The sequence below is a fragment of the Poecilia reticulata genome, chromosome 6 (genome assembly GCF_904066995.2).
Source record: "Poecilia reticulata chromosome 6, P_reticulata-male-v2, whole genome shotgun sequence".
Taxonomy (NCBI): Eukaryota; Metazoa; Chordata; class Actinopteri; order Cyprinodontiformes; family Poeciliidae; genus Poecilia; species Poecilia reticulata.
This window is the reverse complement of record NC_088835.1, coordinates 27,029,126-27,042,694: the sequence shown is the minus strand read 5'-3', so window position 1 is coordinate 27,042,694 and position 13,569 is coordinate 27,029,126. Positions and strand designations below refer to the sequence as shown.

Sequence of the window (13,569 nt, the reverse complement as noted above, 5' to 3'; positions counted from 1 at the left end):
GTTTGGAAGCCTTTTGTCTTCTTGTTTCTTACCCCATATGTGCAGTGACTTTAATGCTGTTTTCCAGTTGTATTCCGAACTGGGAAATTCCGACCACCCAGTCGGAAAAGCCAACTGGAGCGCCCTCTGCAGCCATATGGGAAACTGGGAGCAACTCCAACTACCCCCAGTAAAGACCGCGTTTCAATATAGCCGCTCATCGCATCAACAGTAGTAAGACGTGGTGGAAACCATACACATAGACCCCGCATTGGCTGCTCTGACGCAGGAAATACGGCGGCCATCTTGGAGCGGTAGTCCCTCCCACTTGGCTAAACCAAACACCAGAAAAAAAACCTCAGCACTGCCGGATATTTTTGTTCAGATCGACAGACTATTAACGTGAGATCTCGGGGGATAACGTTTCACAAGTAAGATAACCGTTTATTTTTATGAATAGAATATTACTGTACTGTATTTATGTCCACCGGCAAAATGCCAGCTAACATTAGCTGGTATACTTATAGCCGCCCTAAATCTTGTCAGAGCGATGCATGAGGCTTCTGCTCTTTATATACGTGTATGGTGGAAACAAAGTTTGTTTTACAAGACGAAATCGACTTTTTCCTTTTTTTTTAAATATTGCTAGCTTACTTTTATGGTATCGTACTTTATTTTATTTTATTTTTAGTTTCGCTAGCTTAATGTTGTAACCCAGGATCTCAGAAACGTATTAACTTCTTAGATATGATAACAGCAGCTTGTGTTAGCCGGTCCGACATTACTTCCCATTACTTCGGTTTCCGCCTCTCTTAACAGAACGTCCGGTTACATTTCAAAATAAGAGCACCAACAGCAACAGAGCCTGCTGTTATAATAGCTAACGGAAGAGATTTTTCGAATCCGCTTTGGTTACTGAAATAACGTGAAATTAGTAGTAACAAATGTAAAAAAATTACATCATTCAAAAAATAATGTTATTTAAACTGACTTTCAGACAATTAAATTGTACCCTTCTTCAACTTTTAAAGCAAATTATTTCTGTAAGCTTCTGAAGAATTTTTGCTGATGAATCTTGCCAATAAGTGTTTTATTTCTTTAGAAACCCCAACTTAAAGACCGCGGAGAACACTCTGGCATCGAACACACCTGTTTGTGATTGATAATCAGAGGAACTGATGACGTTGGCACATATTTAAATTGATTGGGGGGTGGCTTACACTTGCAGGAAGATGGGGTACCAAAGAAAAAGCAGGTAAGAATTCAATTCATACATAGATCCTTAAAAACATAAATTTGTTTTCTAATTGACTATTTTTTTCTTCTATTCTGTCCATCAGAGTGGATATTCATCTTTCCTCCTGGCGCCTGACCTCTACCCTCCTGCTGTTTGCTCTGATCTTCCCTGCTTTCACCGTGGGGAGCCTTTTTTGTAATTTTTGTCCCCTGATGCCCAAAACCGAGCCCTGCTCAGTCCTCAACACGGAGTGTCTGCCCAACCATGGCTGCGCCAGTTCCTGGGGATGGCAAGGCTTCCGCCACGTTCTGTCCTCTCAAGGCTGCTTGGATATCCAACTCTGCAACTCCCAGGAGGTGGTCAAATATCGGGGTCAACGGTACGACCTCACTCACAGCTGCTGCTGTGGAAACAAATGCAATGTTACACCAAAGGTCAATGCCAGCCTGATTGTGTCACTTTGGTTCAAAACCAGTCCAGATAATCTCCTCTCCGCTCTAATGAAGACGCTCCAGAGTCCCTGTTCGAACCAAACCGCATCATCTTCTGATTCAAAATCGTAGCTGAGTGGAGGCCTGTTGGACCTAACCTTAGATCCCAACAGTAGACTCGCATTTAGTCAGATGTTTGCTTCCTGCAACTTTTTCAAATGATGTGAAAATATTGAAGGGGGAAAAATGTATTATTGCAGTTATTGGTGGTTTTTACATGTCTAAACCAGAGAAAAGGTTCATCCATCCTCCTGATTGACTGTGGCCTCTGGTCAATAAAGAACCATGATTAAGAAACAAGTGTCTTGTTTATTGAAAGCAGGTGTGCTTAAAGGTGTAACTTTTTCCAAAGACACTGAGAGAAAACATTCATGTTCAACTGAAAAGTTTGGCTGGTTGGAGTTAAACTCTGTGAAATGACTGGGTAAGTTTTAAAGTTCACTAAAATTCTACTGCATTTCCTTACTAACTTTAACACTCTGGGTGTGACGGTGAAATTGGCAACACCTGTTAAAGGCATGTCAACAAAGTGAAATGACTAAAGTCCTGGAGAGGGAATTCAACTCGAGTTTTTCTTGTTCCCATAAATTTGCACAGCTTGGAGTCACAAAAATAAACTTGCTTAGTAGGAAAAGTGCCAATCACATTTTTTCCCAGTTGTATCAAAATAAATGTTGCAAATCAACAATAGACACTTTTTGCATTGTAAGTTGTGATAACCAAATAGTGGGAAAGAAGACGGGAAGTGTTGGGATGTTGGTGCAACATGAACTCTCATTTTTAACGGTTTAATTTCTAACCTTTATTTAATGGAAACACAACTGCAAATTTTTTATTTTTTTTACACTAGTGGGATATTAAAGTTTTGTGCATATTGGCAATGGAAACGCAGCTATTCCACTTGGACGTCAATATTCTCCCATAAAAGTGCCACAAAGCTGACGACTTGGCCCTTTTCGGCATCAACATCAATAACCAACATGAACTTTTGAAAGGTTGGGAAACCTTTGATCCAACTTAAACACAGATGTTGCATTAAAATTCATTTAAACTCCTTACAACTGATAAAATGAAATTACTTTTTTTTATCCCAGATTTTTGTGCAGTTTATAACAAAGTGGTCTCAAACTTAATTAAATGTAATCAGTAAATCAACCGGATGTACAATATGATTTTTCAAATAAAACAAGGACATCTTTGACAAGACAAATACTATTAAGGCACTAAGTTTAAAGTAAAAATACAACAGAATAAATAAACTTATTTAAAATTCAATTAACAAGCAGTAACTAAAATGTGACTAAAACAAGAAGTCAAAGAATAAATGATTAGTTTATAGCTTGGAACCAGAATAAAAGTTCTAGAAATTAATTTCCCCCCTCTAACTCAAATTTAATAGGTTTCATAATGCTCCAAGATCATTTAATAAGTTTGGTTAGATACAAAGATTAATAAATTTATGCCAATTTGGCAGAAATTCTGAATTTATTTTTCTAGGAAATTTCTTTTGGGCAGAAATGTCAACAAAATCCTTAAACAAAAACTCAGAAATGTTGCTTAATCTCTAAAAGTCCAGAAGTTGACTTTTTTGAAACAAAAATTTTAAAGTTTTTCTAGAAAATTTCTGGAATAAATCGATAAATTTCAGGGGGGTTTCTATTTACAGTTGTGCTAACATTGTAGATTTCCTGGGAAAAATTTACAAAGTTAGATTTGTTGTAAAATAAGTTTGTCCAGTTTTGCCTTCGCCTTGTTCCCCAGGCAGAACGTTCTGCAGCTGCTGCCTGCCGCCATCTTGTGTTTTCTTCTTCTTCTGCCCTCGTTGCTCTGTGGGAATCTGCTGTGCTACTACAGCCCCATCCTGAAGACTGAGGAGGCGATGACCTTTGAACTCATTGTGACAGAGTGTCCTCCTCGCGAGGTGTGCTTCAAGGCGCTGGGTCGCTATGGAAACGTCACTGCCCTGTCGGCGAGGGGGTGCTTTCCGGTGAAGAGCTGCGGAAAACAAAGCGACATCCGGCTCAGAGGGACGATCTACGCCATGACCTTCAGCTGCTGTGACTGGCCGTACTGTAACTCAGAGGTCAAGGTCAAACCTTTTTATGTTCTTATAACTCTTCTGGCTGCCGCCGTTATCACTCGTTTGTGAGTAAAATAAGTAATAAGAGGTTGAGGGGTGAACACGCAGTCTGAAAACTGCAGTGTGCGCCGTCCGTCCGAGTGTCAGACGCTTTTATTGCCATGTTTTTAAGACTATTTATGTTTTTATTCCAAGATCTGTAATAAAATATTTCAGATGAAATAATGCTGTGCAAGACTTTTTAAAGCACTATTTAAATAAGACAAACCTGGTCATACCTGCAATTTCAATGGCTAAAAGAAATATTAACCAGAAGCAAAAAATTACTTTAAATTTTTCCACTTTAACCTCAGAATTCTGAGGTTAAATTGAGAAAAAAAAGAGAATTCAGAGATTAAAGAATCTAATGAAAATGTCAGAATTCTAAGAATTGAGAATTTTTTTAATCAATTGTGAGAAAAAGACAAGAAAAATAGTTGCAATTTAGAATTCTGAAAAAAAAATTCAGATTAAAAAATTTAGAAAAAGTAAATAGTCAGAAAAAAGTAGTTTCAAGTCAAAATTCTGATAAAAACTTTAGTGGCCCTAATCCTCTTCCATACAATCACAATCGATCAGATTAATGGCTTCAGGCTGACTTGCTGCTTCTCAGAGATTTGTAGTTTAGAATTAAAGATGATTTTTCTCAAGTCCTAGATGACATAACACATCGGCTTTTAAGAGAGGAAAAAAAGTGACAAAATGTAGAGTTTGAGGTTTGACAGTTCTTTATTTCCCTTTTATAAGGCTGCTGGGTCTCCCCATAGTGGATATACATATATATACAGGAGATTGCTATACTGGAGTTACACTGAGGGTCAGAGGGTCCATGTTACACAGACGTCCATAAACGACACTAATAGAGCCTCACCTCCAGGTATCAGAAATCAGCAGAGGGAGAGGAAGTGGGAGGAAAAAGGGAGGAAACAGCACAAGAAAACAGGAAAGGACGACGGCGAATTAGGGCCGTCGTAGACAGAAAAATAAATTTCCACCAGAAAACTCAAATTTTGATATCTCAGAAATTTGCAATAACTCAGAAACTTTGAGATTAATCTCAGAAATTTTCTAGAAAAAAAAGTGCTTAAGTCAAAAATTTGGGAGAAAAAAAACAACAAATTTTGATAAAGAAGTAGAAAATTCACAACTTTTGGAAATTTTCTGAGTTCCAAAAGTAAAAATTTTAAACTTTTTAGAAATGTCAAGCTTTCTCTATAAAATTTTGGAGATTAATGTCAATATTTCTGAGTTTTTTCTTGTATATTTGCAACTTTTCAAGCTCTGAAAGTTCAATGTTTATTTCCAGAAACTGAATTGACCTAAACATTTGAGTTTTTCCTCACATTTTTGATTTTGAGCTCAGAAACTTTAACGTTTTTTTTCTACAAACATGTGAGATTAGCCTAAAAAATTCTGACTTGTTGAGCTTAGAATTTCCTTATTATTTTGAAGAAAATGTTTGTAATCTCAAAATTTCTGCGTTTTTTTTTTTGGTGGAAAAGTACTTTTTTAAAATCCACATCAGCTCCAGTTCGCCATCGCAGGAAAGCGAAGGAAGAGGGGAGATGTTGCAGTCCGAGAGCCTGACTCGACTGTCCAATAACTTAACACTGGAAAATAACATACAGATTTCACGCACAGTGCATCTTAAATAGGTTACGTGAAGAACCATTTACCATAAATATCTGTATTTTTCAGAAACCAACATATATATAAAAAAACAATAACAAAAAAAAAGTTTTTCCCCATAATTTTTTTTCAGTTTTCGTGCAAATCTTTTCCTTCCTTCTCTGGTTGTTTGTTGAGGCTTTTTGCTCGTTGCTCATATGATCCAAAAAAATAAAAAGAAAAAGAAAAAACATGAGAAGGCAAACAAAACCCAGCATATCCCCCAGTCCCTCCCCTATAATATCATATGAATTAGTAGAAAACGAACAAACAAACAAATAAACGGAACACCACAGTCAACTCATCACAAAATTAACCCACAAACACACAGAACACCAAGAACACAGTACTCTATTTTTTTTTTTCTTTTTCGTTTTTTTTGAAGCTTCATTGTTGTTCCTCCTTTATGGTCATTGAGTGTCCTTCTCCTGGCTTACTGGTTTGGCAGCTTTGGAGGCGGCTCAGTGGAACTGGGAGGCTACTCTCCAATCAGCTGGTCAGTTCAGCAGTGATAAATCATCTTTTAATTTCACAGTGTGGTAGGAAAAGAAGGGATACGGCGAAGGACTTAAAGGAATGGCAGCGACAATTACAAAAGAACTAGAAACCGTGGACCATCCTTTCCAAAATGGCCGCCTTGTTCCTTCGTTATGAGTTTTATTGGGTTTGGTTGAGAAAGCCAAGGTGATTTGTTGAGGGCGAACAGAAGATGGGCGGGACGACTCGAATCCACCGGCGGACGGGTCACAACGGGGCGAAATGCGGTCAGGAGGAGAGCGGGGAGGGGGGCTCAGGCACGCTGCTGCAGTGCCCGCCGCTTGCGGCTGTAGTAGTGACGCATCCCGGTCTGTCTGGCAAAGCTCATCATGTAGTTTTGTTTGCGTGTGCTGCAGGGAGATAAAGTCAGCAAAATAAAAAAATAAAACAAAAGAGAGAGAGAGAGAAAGAGAGAGAGAAGGAAGGAGTGTGAAGATTAGTGAGAGAGTAAAAGCCAGCTGCTTCGTTCTCACACTCGGCAGATCCGAACATGCAAACACACGGATGGTTGAATGCAGCTTCAAATTTCTCTCACCTCCGTTTTCGTTTCTCATGCTTTGGTTTTCAGTCAACCATGACCTCAAACACTGAACAGATACGAGAAAACAAAAAAACTCCCGCTGCTAGATTGGATTTCTGCACGGAAACGATGATGCAGCTAGCTACAACAGCCATCGAGACGAGACGGTACGAAGATCCACAAATACGAGAGCCTCACTCGGACACAAAGTGTTTGAGGTCAGAGTTTAAAAAAGAAAAAAAGAAGTAAATAAAAAACAGAAGTGGGGGGTCCTGAGCAGGAAAGGGTTTTAAAGCTACAGTAGCTTGATAAACTATTAAAACCGCTTAAGTTTTTCACAATTTGACATATTAAAACCACAAACTTCAATGTTTCATTGGGATTTTCAGTATTAGATCAACACAAACTAACGTTTTTCACACATTTTATGCTTCAAATGTCCAATTATTTCCAGTAATCAGGCTTTTTCATTATAGTAACAATTTGTGTTTGAACTTGTCCAGGAAAGAAGGGAAATGTTTCGAAATAAAATAAAAAATACACAACTTTCTTAAAATCAAAATAGAAACAAATATCTACATTTTGTGACTTTTGTTCCCTTTCAAGGATTCAAGGATTTTTTTATTGCTCAACTCAGGTCCCAGATTAAGAAATCTAATACACACATAAAAAATAAATAATGAAGTCATTTATATTATGTATAGATATTTACATTAAAGAAATGAACAGGAGTTTCATCTTCAACCAGGAACATGATCCCAAACATCTTGCTCTCATTACCATGGCAGTATATTTATGATAAAACGGCCCAGTCAAAGTCCAGACCTTAAAAGTCGATCTTCACAGATGTTCTCCAATCAATCAGACTAAATGTGAGTTATGTACCAAATAAGAACGCAAACATTTCATACCAAAACAAAACAAGCATAACTTTTCTCCCACTTGTGTCGATCTGATAAAACCCAAATAAAACGCATTGAAGTTTGTAGCTGTTATGTCACAAAATCTGTCAAACTTCAAGCTGTATTAATACTTTTGCAAGACGCTGAAAATAACAGGAAAAAATTAATTAAAAAGCTGCAGAAGATCACTCTTGCTTAGCCTGTTCATTGCCTCTTCCATCCAGCAGGGCGGTGCCAGTGAGCCGGGAGTACAGCCAGGGCAGGCAGGGGGTCTCTGTGAAGCGGGAGGGTGGGCAGGAAGCGAAGGAAGGGGGGAGATGGTGTGTGTGTGTGATGGGTGGAAGCGTTAGGAATGCCTGGTGAGATGTGTGTGTGTTAGGAGAGAAATGGAAAACTTCATTTTCTGCATTTCTGACATTTAATCAGAAACCAAGGAGGCTTACACTGTAAAAAATAAAATCTCACCAAGTACTTTTTGGTCTAGTTTCTACTGGAAATATTTTTATACACTTGAAATAAGAAAAAAACAAACAAACTTGTGAGTAACTTTTCAAGAAGAGCTTATTTCAAGACATTTTTCCCTGAAAGTTTCTTGTTTTTTTTATTTCAGATGAACCGATCCGATACTAATATCGATATCGCTTCCGATATCAATTGAAAGAAGGTTTGATGCAGTTTATTTTTACATGTTTGACCAAAGTAGTCAACCTGTTTTTATTAGTTTCAGTTTGTTATTTATTTTACTTCAGGTATCGGAAGAGAAAAAAGTGCATCTCTACTTATAACTAGTATTTTTTAAAATCAATATTAAGGAATAATTAACTTAAATCAAGCTCCTACATTTGTCTTATTCCAAGTATATTAAGATATTTGCACTAGAAACTAGAACTGAAATTCCTGGTAAGTTTTTGTGTTTTGCAGTGTAAGGATGAAGGTCTTGGCCCAGAGACATGATGATGACGATGATGATGATGATGTTGTTGTCAGACAGACAAACAGACAGTCATTGTGAGGGAGAAGGATGGAGCGTTGTTGCATTGGTTGATCCATGAAGCCATGCAGGAAGCTGAAAGCTGAAATGTGAAGTTATTTCAGAGCAATGATGCGAGATCTTCAGCTTTATAAGTGACGTTTTAGTTTGAGGAGGGAACAGACTGTCCATGTTTGAGCTGCCCAGACGTACATACAGTATTGTACGCATCCGCTTTAAGTTCCGATCGAAATGAAAATAAATAAATTGGTCTGGAGCCGAGGTAGTGCCAAAAACAAACACGTATAGTGATGGATTACATCACACATATAAACACCAGAGGGTGACGAAACATCTGGCTCACGAGACGAGACGAGGTACGAAATTGGATTCACGAGAACTGGACAACATTTTGGTTTTACTGCTGGGAAAACTAAGCATCTTCTTTGTTGGTTTTCACAAATCGAGTAAAAAACTTCAATGAATTGTTTTTAAATGTTTGGTTTAGACGTATCCAGTTCAGGTTTGATCAATCTAAGCATTTTAGGCGTTGAACAATCTAGTCCAGATTCCTCTAAAAACTGAGAAACCTTTTAGCTTTTTCCATCTGCAAGTTGGTAAACTGGCCAGATTGGCTAATAGCTCTGGTGTTGCATTTCTCTTCATTTTAGGTATTCAAACTCTAAAAGAACTATATTATCAAAAAGTGGCCGTATAGCTGTAGTAGTATGTGTGTGTTTTATTTATTGTAATACAAACAGTCAGAAGTGTTACTTTGCAACTTTGACTATTATACTTTATGCAGCCATATTGGACGCTAACCTTAAGAATGCCATAATGATCATTGTTACATTTGGAGGAAAAACGGGGTGATTGTACCATCCCAACTGTGAAGTACGGGGGTGGCAGCATCATGTCGTGGGGTTATTATGCAGCAGGAGGAACTGGTGCACTTCATGACATAAATTATGTGGAAATACTGAAGCAACATCAGCCAGAAAGTTAAAACTTTGGTCCAAATGGACCCAAACCGTAAAGTTCAGAGGCAAAGATACCAAATACAGAGGAAATGTATGGAAAGTGTGATACTTGATATATGGAAATATAGTATCACTAATACCAATATTCATTATTTAAGATTATTAAGCTTCTGACCTTTAGGTGTTTTTCCTTTGAATTATTAATTTAGATAAAGTTTATAGGTGTCAACAAAAAAACAAAAATTATAGAAAAACAAAGAAAATTAGTATGAATTGTTTTCAAAATAAAGTGCAAAAACGTATAATTTGAGAACAAATCAACACAAAAATCTTTTATATGAATATATAAAAATATATATTGAATTGAGAATCTACAATGCAAAAATAAAATTTCAAGAGGAACCTGAAACTTAAGTATTGATTTTATCACACGGATATTGATCTCATGTTGAAAGTGACTTGGCATTGATACCGATATTTTGGATTTATCCCCTGACCTCTACACTGCAAAAACACAAAACCTTGCCAAGTATTTCTGATCTAGTTTCTAGTGCAAATATCTTAGTACACTTGAAATAATACAAAACTAACTCAACTAAACGTAACTTTCCAGAGATACAGAAGCTCGTTTTAAATAAGTAATTTCTTAATATTGATAAAGTTCCACTGGCAGATTATTTCACTTGCAACATGGTAGAAATATATTTTTAGAAGTGAAATAATTTCCCACATTGATGACTAGGAGTCATGAATATTAAGGAATTACTGACTTAAAATAAGCTCCTATGTCTTGCAGGAAGGTTTCTTGTAAGTTAGTTTTGCCTCATTTCTAATGTATCAAGATATCTGAACTAGAAACTTCACCAAAGATGCTTAGTAAGATTTGGTGTTTTTGCCATGTAATATAAACTTCTGATTTTGACGGCATTAATAAATACATTTCTTGCATATTCTTTCAACATTCTGTCATTTGGAAAACAAATATTTTTGATTTTATCTACACACCACTTTAGAAAAGTCTGGATGATCTTTCTGGCTTTGATTCGAGCCTTCACCTGAACATTGTGAGCTATTGGCTTGACCTTTGACCTGTCTCGTGTGCTACTTTACGTGACTGTAGGAGTGGGCAACATGGGCTTAAAGTTAGATTCCAATATTTTGTGGTAGAACTGTGATGACAAAAATGACGATAAAAACCATTTATTACTTCTTTTTTTTGCTGATTCAGAAAAATGTAACATGTTTCTTTAAGACACCATCATAAATAAGTGATTTTTATCACTAAACTGCATATAGTACACTGCAAAAACATCCTACCAAGTATTTTTGGTTTAGTTTCTGGTGCAAATATTTCAATACACTTGAAATAAAACAAAAACTTTCAAGTAATTTTTTAGCATAATTTAGGTGCTGGTTTAAGTCAATAATTCCTTAATGTTTTGCTGGTTCGACTGGCAGATTATTTTACTTATAATAAGACATTTTTCACAATAAGTGAAATAATCTGCCACTGGAACTAGTAACTTTTTTCAAATAAATATGAATTATTGTCCTAAAACAAGTTCTTGTATCTTAATGAAAAGTTAATTGTCAGTTAGTTTTGTCTTATTTTAAGTGTATTAAGACATTTGCACTAGACGTTAGATCAAAAATACTTGGTAAGATTTTGAGTTTTTGCAGTGTATGTTAGAGCTGGCAACTTATTGAGACACTGTAAAAACACAAAACCTTTCCAAGTATTTTTCTGAAGTTTTAAGTTAAAATGTCTTACTACAAGTGAAATAAAATAAAACTAACTTAAAAGTAAAATTGTATCAAGATATAAGAGCTTATTTTAAATCAATAATTCCTTATTATTGTTTTTTTTAAATTACTAATTCCAGTGTCAGATTATTTCACTTATAACAGGGAAACATATCTTGTCATAAGTGAAATAATCTGCCAGTGAAACAAAAACAAAAAAAACAAAAAAAAATCAATATTAAGGTATTATTGACGTAAAACAAACTGACATCTTATTGAAAAATTACTTCTGATTTAGTTTTATCTTATTTAAAGTGCACTGAGACATTTTCACTTGAATCTAGACCAAAAATACTTGGTAATATTTTGTATTTTTGTGCAATTAATCATATTTTTAAATTAACTGATAGTCTCATTGAACAAAGAGTGGAGAAAAAAAAATAAAACTAACAATCCAGACAATTTATTTTTTGAACAATTAATCAGAATTTATCGCAATAACGCTAAATCAAAATTCTTATCACAATAAACGATACGATAAAAGCCCACCCCTACGTGAGAGCATGGCGATGAATTTGGTAGTGATGAAAAGAGCTACTTAAAATCATGGAAAGGTGTCTGCAGTTTAAAAAAATGAAGATAAAGGAGTGGAAGAAGGGTCTGCGTGTTGGTTGGGGTGAGTTTGAGGGAGGGGTTGCATTCAGGAAGAGGCGGAAAACTTACCTCACACTACAGCCATGCCAGAGGGAGCAGAATACAGAAGAGAGCAGAGGTTAGAGCGCGAGAGGGGATGGGCAGGAGGTGGGGACTGCTGTCTTGTAGAAAGGTCTGGGGGGGATGGAGCCCCAGTCTGGGGAGGCAGAGGCCCGAAGTGGGGGAGAGAGGAAGGCAGAGAGGTAGTCAGAAGTGTGAGGAAGCAGGAGAGAGAGAAAATGGGAAGAAGCAGGAGGCAGCAGAGAGGTAACAAAAATGAAGACAACCAAAAAAGAAGGAAGGCGAGAGAAAGATTTACAGGAGAGATCCATTCATTGAGAAGGATTGAAGAAAAGAGAGAGAGGACGGTGGGAAAACGTTTGGTGGTGGAGTGAAGGAAGCAAAGGGAGGATGAGAGAAAAGAAAAGGTTGTGTAGGAGGAGGAGTGAGAGGGAATGTGTGAAGGAGGAGTGGCGGCGGGTGGAGAGAAATAAACAGAGCAAAGTGTGAGGTTCACTCTTTTCAGCAGACACTGTTGAAAACCGAGGAAACAAGAGGAAGGAGCACTGCAAAAACACAAAATCCTACCAAGTACTTTGGTCTGGTTTCCAGTGCAAATATCTCAGTGCACCTCAAATAAGACAAAACTGACATTCAAGTAACTTTTCAGAAAGAAACAGGAGTTTGTTTTAAGTCAATAATATTAACGAGAAAATTCCACATGCAGATTATTTCACAACGTGGGAAAAACTAATTCCCGTTGATGGCTCCTGTCGTTTATTGTTCATTTATTGTTTATCAGCTGATGTTACTTTCAAATAGTTTAAATAATATGGCACACTTAAATGCCAATGTGAATTTCAAAATTCAGGTATTTTTTTAAGTCTATGCATCCTGTAAGGTTAAAATCAATCAATAAAATCAATGGCAACACTGGTGTGATGTAAGATAACTACAAATTATGCTAATTATAGTACAGATGTTGCATAGAGCAGCCTAGTTGGCATGAGAGGCCCCAAATGAAAATCTGCTTAGGGCCCAAAATGTCTTGGACTGGCCCTGCTTTTGAATTATTAACTTAAAACAAGCTCCTGTCTCTTGCTGAAAAGTTAGTTTTGTCTTATTTAAATTATACTAAGATATTTGCAGCAGAAACTAATCAAAAGTGTTGGTGAGTTTCTGTGTTTTTGCAGTGAGAGGGACAGGTCACGGCCAGGTCGGCCAGGGTCAGCTCAGGTTAGGCAGACGTCAGCGTATTAGTGTGTGCGGAAGCAAATCTGCATAATTTGAACTGGGATGACGGTTATGCAGAATCTGAAATACAATCTGTGTGATGGGATGTTGCTGTGAATAAAGCATTGAAACGCTTTATGATGGTGTTATGTTAGTAATGAACCAGGTTAACCAACCAGCGTAGCAGTGATTATGCTCATGATATCTTCAGTCTTCTGCAGAGTCTCTACTCTTAATTTAACCTGTTTGAGAGTTTAGCTGCTGAAAATATAAAGTGCAACAATCTAAAATCCAAGAAAAGCAATAAAACCGATATTCAGTGAAACAGCATGAATGAGGCTCATTCATCTGAAATCATCTACAGCTGCCCTGCCTTATAATTAGAGATGCACTGAGAAAATAGCTGGTGACCAGTCAGATGACCTTTCACCCAGATCAATGAGCTTCTTCCAATCAGGGAACGCCACATATTGCCTGACCAAAATGGCAACATTTGT

The 13,569-nt window shown here is 36.9% G+C and overlaps 3 protein-coding genes across 7 annotated transcripts in view; 2 read left to right on the top strand and 1 right to left on the bottom strand.

Annotated features, from left to right (window-relative positions):
• Positions 1 to 259: 259 nt before the first annotated feature.
• Positions 260 to 2,007, top strand: LOC103466394 (sperm acrosome membrane-associated protein 4-like). The gene is made up of 3 exons (XM_008411930.2): positions 260 to 410; positions 1,082 to 1,234; positions 1,320 to 2,007. The coding sequence occupies exons 2-3, from the start codon at positions 1,212 to 1,214 to the stop codon at positions 1,777 to 1,779; spliced, it is 483 nt and encodes a 160-aa protein (XP_008410152.1). The 5' UTR covers positions 260 to 410; positions 1,082 to 1,211; the 3' UTR covers positions 1,780 to 2,007.
• Positions 2,008 to 2,018: 11 nt separating this feature from the next.
• On the top strand, positions 2,019 to 4,419 carry bncr (bouncer). Its single transcript, XM_081608286.1, has 2 exons — positions 2,019 to 2,131; positions 3,469 to 4,419. Exons 1-2 carry the CDS (start codon positions 2,124 to 2,126, stop codon positions 3,854 to 3,856), a joined length of 396 nt encoding a protein of 131 aa, XP_081464412.1. The 5' UTR covers positions 2,019 to 2,123; the 3' UTR covers positions 3,857 to 4,419.
• The window catches only part of reln (reelin), a 155,720-nt gene continuing 144,645 nt past the window's right edge, over positions 2,495 to 13,569 (bottom strand). For 2 of the 5 annotated variants that reach the window (XM_017305227.2, XM_017305228.2), the window contains exons 64-65: positions 11,870 to 11,996; positions 6,264 to 6,381 (exon numbers count right to left, since the gene is read on the bottom strand). In XM_017305227.2, coding sequence (XP_017160716.1) covers positions 11,876 to 11,996 — 121 coding nt within the window. In that variant the 3' untranslated portion in view covers positions 6,264 to 6,381; positions 11,870 to 11,875. Of the gene's footprint in view, positions 3,703 to 4,536; positions 6,382 to 11,869; positions 11,997 to 13,569 lie in introns of those variants that run through there. The other 3 variants (XM_008411934.3, XM_008411935.3, XM_008411936.3) reach the window with 2 other exon arrangements.

Excerpts from the sequence above, each read along its gene's own strand:
- LOC103466394 (XM_008411930.2), top strand. The coding sequence starts at position 1,212 with ATGGGGTACCAAAGAAAAAGCAG. Across the intron at positions 1,235-1,319 it reads GGGTACCAAAGAAAAAGCAG|AGTGGATATTCATCTTTCCT; the intron begins GTAAGAATTCAA and ends TCTGTCCATCAG.